Source organism: Cololabis saira, chromosome 2 (assembly GCF_033807715.1).
Source record: "Cololabis saira isolate AMF1-May2022 chromosome 2, fColSai1.1, whole genome shotgun sequence".
Classification (NCBI taxonomy): Eukaryota; Metazoa; Chordata; class Actinopteri; order Beloniformes; family Belonidae; genus Cololabis; species Cololabis saira.
The window spans coordinates 2,586,929-2,599,314 of record NC_084588.1 but is presented as its reverse complement, the minus strand read 5'-3'; the positions used below and the strand labels follow the sequence as shown (position 1 = coordinate 2,599,314).

At 39.7% G+C, this 12,386-nt stretch overlaps 1 protein-coding gene across 1 annotated transcript in view; it reads right to left on the bottom strand.

Annotated features, from left to right (window-relative positions):
• LOC133419183 (transmembrane channel-like protein 3) overlaps nt 1-12,386 on the bottom strand; it is a 60,625-nt gene that overhangs the window by 46,096 nt on the left and 2,143 nt on the right. The window contains exon 3 of the mRNA XM_061708217.1: nt 6,200-6,275. Within this exon, the coding sequence (XP_061564201.1) occupies nt 6,200-6,275 (76 nt within the window). The remainder of the gene's footprint in view (nt 1-6,199; nt 6,276-12,386) is intronic.

Genomic DNA, 12,386 nt, shown 5'->3' with positions numbered 1-12,386 from the left:
AGACGGCATTCATCCCACCCGGGATGGTGCTGCTCTTGTCTCTAGTAATTTGGCCTGTTTCATTAGACCCTCTCCCTGACATCGCAGGGTCCAGGCCAGGATGCAGAGCTGTAGTTTAACACACTTCTCTGCTGCTTCTCGAGGACCAACGCCTGCCAACAAAACTATAAGATTACATGATGTAACTGGTAACTCTAACCAGGTGCCTAGCAAAATAGAAGTAGTTGCAGTTCCCCGCCCTCCACTAGTTCACCAGGTGCGGCGTTATAGAGGCGTTAACCAAAATAATCTTGTAAAAATTAAAACCAATGCACATTTGGTACCAATAAGAGACCGAAAAATTAGATGCGGACTACTAAATATACGATCGTTAAGCTCCAAGTCTCTGTTAGTAAACGATATAATCACAGAGAGCAGGAGTGATGTTTTCTGCTTAACAGAAACATGGTTACAGGATGAAGAGTATGTTAGTTTGAATGAATCAACTCCGCCCGGCTACTTTAATCATCACATTCCTAGAAACACGGGCCGGGGCGGAGGAGTCGCAGCAATTTATAACTCCAGTCTCCAAACAAAAATTGAACCTAAGTGCAATCATAATACGTTTGAAAGCCTCACGCTTAGTCTGAAATTTCCGAGCTGGAAATCAGAGAAGCCAGTTGTGTTAGTGGTAGTGTACCGGCCCCCTGCTGGCGCTTATCTAGAGTTTTTGTCTGAATTTTCAGATTTCCTTTCTGGATTATTGATCAGTACAGATAAATTCATCATAGTGGGTGATTTTAATATTCATATGGATGTTGAAAGCGATAATCTTAAATTAGCTTTCAATTCTCTTCTAGAATCAATGGGTATCTCACAAAAAGTGGACGGGCCGACGCATTGTTTTGGTCATACTCTCGATCTCGTTCTCACCTACGGTGTTGAAACTGATGGTCTGTTGGTGTCACCTGTTAACTCCCTTTTATCCGACCATTATTTAATAACGTTGGAATTGAATGTTGTTGATGTTGAAGTGCAGGGCAGGAGGTATTATTTTAGCAGATATTTGTCTGATGAAGCTATTGCTAAATTTAAGGAGACCATTGCTCGTCTTGCGACAGTGGAAAATAGTGAAGCCTCTACTGAAGCAATAGAGGCCAGTGACCTGGGTTCTACCTCTGATGTTGATGTTGATTTTCTTGTTAGTAACACTGCTGATCTGTTGCACTCAGCTTTAGATGAAGTTGCTCCTTTGAAAAGGAGGGTTTCTAGCCACAGGAGCTTAACTCCCTGGTACAATTCAGATATTCGCATGTTGAAACAAAGCGTGCGTAAAATAGAAAGGAAGTGGCACTCTTGTAAGTCTGTAGACTCTTATCGTGAATGGAAAGATATTCTAATAGTATATAAAAAAGCCATTCGCAAAGCAAGAACAGCTTATTATTCAACGTTGATAGAGGATAACAAAAGTAACCCACGTTTTCTGTTCAGCACTGTAGCCAGGCTGACAAAGAGTCACAACTCTGTTGAGCCGTGTATTCCTGCAGCTCTCAGTAGTGAGGACTTTATGAGCTTCTTTAACAGTAAAATCACAAGAATTAGAGAAGAAATCAATCAGCCGGTTGTGGGCGTTTCTTCAGCTTTAGCGACTTCCCTACGCTCTGACTTGACTCTAGACTGTTTTGATCCTATAGACCTCCCTGAGCTGACCTCACTCGTTAATAGAGCTAAGTCAACCACATGTATGTTAGACCCCATCCCGACTCGACTATTCAAAAATGTTTTTTCTCTTATTGATGTGACAATACTGGACCAAATCAACCTATCCCTAAGCTTAGGATATGTACCACAGGTTTTCAAAGTGGCAGTAATTAAACCTTTACTTAAAAAACCTTCCCTTGACCCAGACACCTTAGCTAATTATAGGCCAATTTCTAACCTTCCATTTGTATCTAAAATTCTGGAAAAGGCAGTTTCAAGCCAGTTATGTGACTATTTGTATAGAAATGATCTGTTTGAAGTCTTTCAGTCAGGGTTCAGAATGCATCATAGCACAGAGACAGCACTGGTTCGAGTTACGAATGACCTCCTTATGGCCTCAGATAAGGGATTAGTGTCCATATTGGTTTTACTGGACCTCAGTGCTGCTTTTGACACTGTTTGATCATGGCATTTTACTGCACAGGTTAGAGCATGTTGTTGGGATTAAAGGGACAGCTCTACGTTGGTTTAAATCATATCTATCTGACAGGTTCCAGTTTGTTCATGTACATGAGGTTTCTTCAGAACAGTCGAGGGTCTGTTATGGTGTTCCGCAGGGTTCAGTGCTAGGGCCAATCTTGTTTAGTTTATACATGCATCCCTTGGGAAGTATAATCCAGAATCACGGCATACACTTTCATTGTTATGCTGATGATACGCAGCTCTACTTGTCTATGAAGCCGGATGAAACAGAACCGTTAGTTAAACTTCAGGCATGTCTTACGGACATCAAGGACTGGATGTCCAGAAATTTCTTGCTTCTAAATTCAGATAAAACAGAGGTTATCATTCTTGGTCCAGAGCATCTTAGGAAGGGATTAGATGGTGTTGCGATGGCTTCCAGTGCAACTGTGAGAAAACTTGGTGTTGTTTTCGATCAGGATTTGTCGTTTAAACCATATGTTAATCAGGTTTGTAAAATAGCGTTTTTCCATCTCCGTAATATTGCAAAAATTAGGAAAATCCTCTCGCAGAGGGATGCAGAAAAACTAGTTCATGCGTTTGTATCTTCTAGACTGGATTACTGTAATGTGTTGTTAGCAGGATGTCCAAGTAATTTGCTGAATAGGCTCCAGCTGATCCAGAATGCAGCAGCACGAGTACTGACAGGAATTAGCAGGAGAGACCACGTCTCTCCAGTGTTAGCGTCGCTCCATTGGCTACCTGTAAAATTCAGAATTCAATTTAAAATTTTATTACTTGCATATAAAGCCCAAAACGGCTTAGCTCCGCAGTATTTACAAGATTTGATAGTGCCTTATGTTCCTGGCCGAGCTCTCCGCTCCCAGGGTGCAGGTTTACTCGTAGTTCCTAGAGTATCCAAATGCAGATTTGAAGGGTGGGTGTTCTGCTATCAGGCACCATTACTTTGGAACCAACTTCCAATCTGGGTTAAGGAGGCTGACACCACCTCCACCTTTAAAACTAAACTTAAAACCTTTATGTTTAGTAAAGCTTATAGTTAGTGTTTAGTAAACCTCTAGCTGGTGTTGGTAAATCTCTAGGTAGTGTAAACTTTAGTGTGTTAGAGTCAGTAGTCATAGTCGCAGCTATAGAACAAAACTATAATAGTTAGTCTCAAATATAGCTTCGCGGTAGATATGCTGCTATAGGCTTATGCTGCAGGGGGCACCGACATGATCCGCTGGGCGGTGCCTCTCACCCTTCTTCTCCTCTCCTTTTCCCTGCCTCTCTTCTCCATTACCATTTTTATTTATTATAAATATCTCATAGCTATCATTTTTGTCCATCGTTCCTGTAGTTTCTTGTGCCGGCCCCCCTTTTTTCTCTTTTGTGTATGTTTGCAGGCCGGAGCCTCAGGAGCTGCGTTCTGGCCTGTGTTCCCGGCCCCCCCCCCCCCCCCCCCCCCCTCTGGTCATCCCATTGTTTCTTCCACCTGCCTACGTGGATTGTCTGCTGTTGCTGCTTCCGCCTGCCTGCAGCCCCCCCCCTCTGGTCATCCCGCTGCTGCTTCCACATGACTGTTGTGTGCTGCTGACGCCCCCCCCCCCCCCCCCACCTCTGGTCATCCCGCTGCTGCTTCCACCTGCCTGCTGTGTGCTGTCGACGTCCCTGACTCCCCCAGTCTGGCCTTCGGCAGGAGGGTCCCCCCTTATGAGCCAGGTCCTGGTCCAGGTTTCTTCCCTCCTAAAGGGGAGTTTTTCCTTGCCACTGTTTGGCTTAAGGCTTTTCTCCCACTAGGGGAGTTTTTACCTGCCATTGTTTATGTAATAATTGCTCGGGGGTTTATGTTTATGTCTATGTTCATGTTCTGGATCTCTGGAAAGCGTCTAGAGACAACATCTGTTGTATTAGACGCTATATAAATAAAATTGAATTGAATTGAATTGAAAATACAATTTCGAGAAAAAAGTCGAAATTTCGCCTTTTTTCTCGACATTTCAACTTTTTTCTCGAAATTGTATGGAGTAAGATAACTTCCACAACTCTTTTTAACTATTTTTCAGAATTTTTCAATTATTTTATTGTCTGAAAAATGGTTCAAATGTTATTTTATTGTCTGAAAAATGGTTCAAATGTGTTATTTTGTTATTTGAAAAATTTTAAATTTGTTTTGTTGATGAGAAAATATGTTTCTCTATTTTTATTATTTTTGTGAGGGGGGATATATATTGTTTTTTGGCACTACCTTGTTCTCTATAGCTGATATAACATGAATTACTCCTATGTGGGATCAATAAAGTTCTTATTTTTGCCATCTGAGTAAATTAAATATATTATATTTGGTGCCTAACTGTTTCCAAGTATATTAGTGCGTGTGTGAATGAATAAATGAGACGTAAAACGTACATTTCTTTGTAGAAAGGCGCTTTATGAAAATAAGTCAATTTACTTGTATTACAGCGCAGTCTTGAACATCAATATGGCGGCGACGTTGACGCCATATTGGATGTGGCAGTTTGCTCAGCACTCGATGGGGCGTCTACGTATATATGTCTATGCTATGACCTGCCTGTGACGTCATTTCAACAGTTTTTCGACTCGTACCCGTAAACTTGAATTCGTATTCACAGTGAAAACTCATAGTCGTAGAAATTAGAATTGTATTCACAAGACTTTGCACTCACAGCTTTTAGATTCATACTCACATAAAAACAATCCTAACCCTAATAATTTATCACTCATGTGTGTGACAGCAGAATTTTGTTACAACTTTTTTATTTACATACAAATGTTTATCATTACGAATACGAATAGTTATAACATGGACACATCTTTTTGGAAGTTATCTTACTCCATAAAATTGTACTTCAACATTAATCTTGACTTTTCGACTTTTTTCTCGACATTTTACTTCAACAATATTCTCGACATTTCAACTTTTTTCTCAACATTTCAACTTTTTTTTTTAACATTTCGACTTTATTCACGAAATTTTGACTTTTTTCTCGCATTTCGACTTTTTTCTCGAAGTGCATAATGAAAAAAAAAATCTTCCTCCTCTAAAATATTATTTTTATTTTTCTCCTGCCCAGACCTAATACTCTTCCGTAGCGAAAGCCCTATTGTATATGTAGAGGGCCTTTTTTCCCCCTAAACGTGCCCCAAAAGTCACCAAATTTTGCACCAAGCCAGGCCTGGTGAAAAATGTGATATTTAATGTCTGTGGAGATTCATTTATCCAGGTAGAAAGTTCTTCTAAAAAGGATTTTAGATTTTAGGAGCTACTTCCTGTGGACCAAACAACTGATGAAGGTGTTTGGATGAACACCGAAACGTCTTGTGTTTTTAAGTATGTCCAGAGTTTTTAAAATAAAATCCTTTTTTAAAATAAAATCCTTTTTAGAAGTGATATTTAATGGTTTACATTAATGGGCGTGGCCTAATGGCTCAACAGCGCCCCCGGAAAACTTTGTGACTCAAGCCCCACAATACGGTTTGACGTACATGCACGAAAATCGGTACACACCTGTATCATGTCGCAACTTAAAGAAAAGTCTCTTGGCGCCATGGCCGAAACCCAACAGGAAGTCTGCTATTTTGAATTAATCGTGTAATTTTGGCGCAATTTATGCCATTTCTTCGGCCGCTTCTTCACCCGAACCGTAACATGCACCCAGGTGTGTTATACATCAAAATGTGCGTCTCTATCCTGTGACGACGCTCATTATTTTTCTCAGTCAAAAGCGTTACCATGGCAACGATAGACGCCAAAAAGCGTGCCCCCCCTTTAATCTGATCCATATTCTGGTCCATATTTGATAGTTCCTACTTTCTGCCATAACTTTTAAATGGTTTGATATAGAGAGTGGTGGCTGTTTCATCCGCTAAATTTCCAGGCCTGAAGAATCTACATCAAGTCATACAAGCTTCCACTGCAGCCTGAACGTGCACAAGGGTGGAGGGCCCGTTCATCGCTGCTTGCAGCTTTAATATTTATAATGTACTTTACATTACTGAGAATCTCAAAGTGCTCCAGTTTGATAATTGTACCTACATCAGCTCCGGCGGTCTGGTAGCCTCTGGTTCTCGTCAGCCGGCCCTCGTAGCCCAGGACAATCTCTCTAGCCTGCCTGAAAGAAGAGACATGTGGAAACTCACTAACAGCATTTACTCCTAACACTTACCGTCATGGCGTTCTGTTGCATCTGTAAATATTTGTTAGGTTTGTGGCCGTTGCTCGGTTTAGACCGTCATAATTGGTTGCATTAATTTGTGGCTTAACTTCCATTTGTGTGTTTTTGTGTAGGATGTGGAGGCCGATCCTTCTTGTTCTCATGGAACGTTAATGGTGTTGCTGTGACTTTTAGTTCAGTAGTTCTATTGAATTCCTGCAGGGTTTGGTTCTTGTTGGTGGAATTGTCCTGCGGAGTCTCTCAGCCAGTCGCAGGTGGTTGTAGATACCGAGGTTAATCCAGACTCTTAATGTTTGTTTTAGTTGTTTCATAATAAATGTTTGTTTTAATAATAATTACTAAAACCACAAGTAGCAACTCGTAATTCAAATATGATCTGGCACAATACAAATGCACTTTACATGCTCATCAGATAGAGAATGAATGTAAGTCACATGACCAAAGTCAGACTCCACACATGATAATCACATCAGTGATGCTCATCACTGCACAAACAAACATTCACAGGTGATCCAACTAAAGTGACTTTGACACAAAGACACAATACCCTCACAGAAACATCTGTGATGGCCATATCTCAAACGCGACCCCAAACACCATTTTTATGATATACGGGCATAAAAGGTGAGGCACTAATTCACTACAGAACAGCTCACCTGAGCACCATCACATTCCTGCACTACAGACCATAATATTCTGCTGCAGGACCAAGTTCACCGAACACCAAGCCATAAAAGTACAAGGACAGCCTCTTACACGGAGACTACACCCAACATTCAACTCACACGAGTCCCTGGTTCTTGGTCCCAGTCCAGTTCAACATGTTCTTGGACATGCCCCCAATAATGTTATTGATTTAGTTTTTAAAATAACATCAAAAGCCTTAAAGACATCTCCAGCCAACAGATTCATGCTAAACAGTAGTGTAAAATAGAATAAAGAATCGTTTCGTAACTGTGGTTCAGTCAGCTGTTCGGTCTCGGCCGAGAGCGCCCCCTGCAGGTTTGGAGCACTTCCGGTTGTAGTGACCGGTTATGAAGAGTTTCTCTATTTGCAGCGTTTGATGATGCTGCATTTGTCTTTGTTTTTTGCAGCAGGTTTTTTTCATTTGCACCACGTTCCTCTTTTTGTACCTTGTTTTGAGTTTGTGAATTTGAATCGTTTCTGTACTTGAAGCCGTTTTCCTTAACTGAGACGCATTAGGCCGTTGCAGTGCGTTTGGCCCTTGTCGGTCACTGTAAGAAACTCATCTGGAACAAACTAGCAGAGTACAAGTACAAGTAACGAAGTACAAATACTTTGTTACCTTACTTAAGTAGAAATTTTGGTTATCTATACTTCACTGGAGTAATTATTGTTCAGACGACTTTTTACTTTTACTTCTTACATTTTCACGCAATTATCTGTACTTTTTACTCCTTACATTTTAAAAACAGCCTCGTTACTCTATTTCATTTGGGCCTTTAAATAAAAACTATCCAGTTAAATTGCTCCATCCGGATAGAGTGAATTTGGTTGTGGTTGTTTCAGATGTTCTTGTCCAGTTTTGTTCTTACATCCGTTCCCTCAGATTCCTGCAACTAAACTTGGATGTACATTCCAATAAAGGTTAGGATAAATGATAACATGCCTCTGAAGTTTGACTTTTTGCACCATTACAATACTTATAGGCAACTAGTCATCATATCTGCTGCTCTCTGAAACACATGTTAATACTCAATAGTACACATATATGCTTCTTTAATATATTTGCATTATACTAAGATGCATTCATTTTCAATGGCTTTGTCCTTAATGGCTTTTTTCCCCCTTACATTACTTTTACTTTTATACTTTAAGTAGTTTTGAAACCAGTACTTTTATACTTTTACTTGAGTAAAAAACTTGAGTTGATACTTCAACTTGTACAGGAGTATTTTTAAACTCTAGTATCTATACTTCTACCTGAGTAATGAATGTGAATACTGAAGACACCTCTGCAGAGTAACATCTGTGAACAGGGTAACACCATGAACTCATCAGGAACCATGTAGCAGAGTATCATGGTGTATAATGGCCGCCTGAAACCATGTCTTCTACATGTCAATATCTTCAAATGGTCACACAACACATACATGAGTAGCAGTGGTGAACCCTAGAGGCAGTAGCGTAGGTCTGGCAGCAGCTGACTGCTAGGACCCATCAGGGAGCAAAACCCTTACAGTTCCGGGATTATTCCAGAAAAACATTTTACGCTTGGACTATTCTACCATATCAATCTGAAGGCTTTTTTATTCATACACTTGTTTTAACAACAAAATAATAATTCAAAATCTTCTCTTGCTATCCATATTCTATCAACTACAAACCAATTAATGTTCATACATTTCTACGGGTCTGGATCCAGACCTGCAGGTCCTCTACAGACCACTAGGGTCCAGATCCAGACCTGCAGGTCCTCTACAGACCACTAGAGACCAGATCCAGACCTGCAGGTCCTCTACAGACCACTAGGGTCCAGATCCAGACCTGCAGGTCCTCTACAGACCACTAGAGACCAGATCCAGACCTGCAGGTCCTCTACAGACCACTAGGGTCCAGATCCAGACCTGCAGGTCCTCTACAGACCACTAGAGACCAGATCCAGACCTGCAGGTCCTCTACAGACCACTAGGGTCCAGATCCAGACCTGCAGGTCCTCTACAGACCACTAGGGTCCAGATCCAGACCTGCAGGTCCTCTACAGACCACTAGGGTCCAGATCCAGACCTGCAGGTCCGATACAGTTTGGATATGTAATGGAGCGTGGAATGAGCTTTAAAACTAGTGATTTCAGCTGAAACAGTGGATGATACTCCTGGTTTCAGCTAAAGTACGTCAGGGGCCGGATTCACCAATATGTTCTTAAGAACGATCTTAAGAAATGTCTTAAGATCTAAAATTAAGATGTTCATAAAAAAGTTCTTAAGTGCAATTCCTCAATATTTTCTTAAGAACCGTCTTAAGAACTGTAATTTCTTACGAATTTCTTATTTTTCCTACTTAAGAACTTCTTAAAATATGTCATTGCATTGCAGGCGCCAACAAACAACATTTATAGGTAGTTTGGTCTTAACCGTCAGTCACTCACTAAACATGGAGAAGGAGAAAAAGAGATGCAGGAACTTTTCAAGGTTCTGGTGGATGAGATTAATGTGAGAAAAAAATACTATTGGGGAAAATTAATAATGATTAACTACCACACTAACTAACATGCTAACAAACAGTTAACAGGCTCTTTGTGTAATTAATTACAAAGTATATCCTCAAACTATGACCTACTAGTCTAAACTAGTCTAAAATGTGTTGAAAAAGGTTATATTAAAGGCTTATTATTATTATTATTATTATTATTATTATTATTATTATTATTATTATTATTATTATTATTATTATTATTATTATTATTATTATTATTACCTTTTCACAGAAGACATTTTAAGACAGGTCAAGGTTGTCTTAAAGTTAAGAAAAAAGTCAAGAACAAATTTGAGAATTTTTATTTCAAGAATACCATTTATTCTTAAGTTTTTTTTTAAGAAGAAACTTAAGAAGAAAGTAGAGAAAATACTTAAGACCTTTTTTGGAGAATATGTCTTTTTTCTTCTTAAGACTGAACTTAAGAAAAAAATGACACTTAAGAAGACTTTTTTCCTTAAGAATGTTTTGTGAATCCGGCCCCAGGTCCAGGACAGAACCTGCCCTTTTCCTGCAGAATCTGAGGTTTAACTGTAAATGTTTGAACATATAAGTAGTTTGAAAATACTTTTGTAACCCTTTCATTATCAGTATACAGCAACAGTTGCTTCTATAAGACAATGTCTGATGTCTTTCCCTTGAGCATTGTGTTAACGTACACTTGAATGCTCCAGTCCGGGGATCAGCAACCCGCAGCTCTTTAGCGCCGCCCTAGTGGCTCCCTGGAGCTTTTTCAAAAATGTTCTTTGTTTTAATCTGGTTTCTGTAGGAAAACATGAAGCAAACATTCTTAACGTTTTCCAATGCTGTAAAAATGAAACATTTCTGTTCACAAAGATTTGTACGGAAGAGTATCAGGGCCTTGCAGGAGAAAAGATATTTGAAAGGGGAAGATTTTTTTTTTATTGTGCACTTTGAGAAAAAAGTCGAAATGTCAAGGTTAATGTTGAAATACCATTTCAAGAAAGAAGTCGAAACTTCAACTTTTTTCTCGACATTTCGACTTTTTTCTCGAAATTTCGACTTTTTTCTTGACATTTCGACTTTTTTCTCGACATTTCGACTTTTTTCTCAACATTTCGACTTTTTTCTTGACATTTCGACTTTTTTCTCAACATTTCGACTTTTTTCTTGACATTTCGACTTTTTTCTCGACATTTCGACTTTTTTCTCAACATTTCGACTTTTTTCTCAACATTTCAACTTTTTTCTCGACATTTCGACTTTTCTCTTTTCTCAAAGTGCATAATGAAAAAAAAATCTTGCTCCTCTAAATTATTATTTTTTTCTCCTGCCTGGCCCTGATACCCTAATACTCTTCCATAAATTTGCGTAACAAAAAGAGTAAAGTGGAAAGACATTAGCAGCTACATTTGCAGCCGAGGACCCAGTTCTAACTAATATAGAAACATGCAGCATATGTTGCCTTCATTCTAAGGCTGATACAAGACTTCTCATTCTTTGCGGCTCCAGACATATTTGTTTTTTGTGTTTTGGTTCAATATGGCTCTTTCAACCGCTGCTCCAGACCAACATGTACATGCCTTTCTGATGGTTCTGTACCTGTAAGAGATGCATCTTATGGTTCTTGATACAGAATCAGGATTTGAAGACAGAGAGTGTCTGTGGACCTTAGAGAGGGTGTTCTCTGTAAACGGATGATTTATGGACTTTTTCAAGGACATTTTCCCTATCAGATGTACCTGCGACAGAAGTTGAAGACCCAAAAACAGGAGAAGTGAATCTGAGCGTAAATAACTGACATGATTCCTCTCAGAGAGGGTTCCTGAGGAGGTGGAGAGTCTGGACGTGAGATGTGCTGAGTATGTGCCTTGTGTAACAGGTTTTATGTGCCCGCTTTGTTATCGCTGCAGAGGTTTTATTACCACCTTCGGGGATTGTTGCAAGTCTGCGTTTTTTTACCCACAGGCTGAATGCGGACACATCCACAGCCTGGTTTATATCACAGGGCTGGGGTTTCAAACCACCGTCACATCCCCGTTTATTAGCATATTTGATCACTTTGAACGTTGATTGTAATCTGAGAGGAACAAATGTACTTTCACTCAAATAAAGTCCTGAAACATACAGCCATCTGTATGAACAGTAAGTATCATGCAGCTGAATTGATCTTACATGGAGGACCAGGTTCAAATGTTAGTACCCATCTGTTCATACTGTTTATGGTGTAAAAAAGAATCTGATCATAGCAGGTTCAAATCATGCAGGCAATCCTACGGACCCCCTTCCATAAGGATTAATGGGGTGCAATTGCTTCTAATAGTGCAGTCAGTGGAGATCATTTACTGTGTTTCCATGCATCAATAACCCTTTTAAAACCTGAATATTGGCAATAACCCGAATTTGCACGGCCATGTAAACACCAATAACCCCTTTGAATAACCCGAATTTGCTCATATTCGAGTTTTTATGAACCCCAATATGAGCCCTGGGTTACTCCTTTTAAAACCTGAATATTGGGTCATGTAAACGTAACGGAATATCCCCATCAAACGGAACAGGAATTTGTTTTCTGCACATGCTCTGTTCACAAGGAATCCTGGACTAATCACTTCATAAATGTAATGAAGGATATGAACATTTCTGCATTTGTAGACGGTAGAAAGTACCGGGATAGAAGATTTACAAGAAGGAGAGAGAAAAGTTGGGCGAAGCAGCATTTGTTTTGAATTTGGATACAGGAAGAAGAAGCAGAAATGACGGGAATTACGTCATCATGTTCTCTGTGCGTCGCTGGTTTGATCCAGATATCCTGAATGATTAATTACCATGTAAACGGAATATTCCCAATGTTTCAGTAACTGGAATATT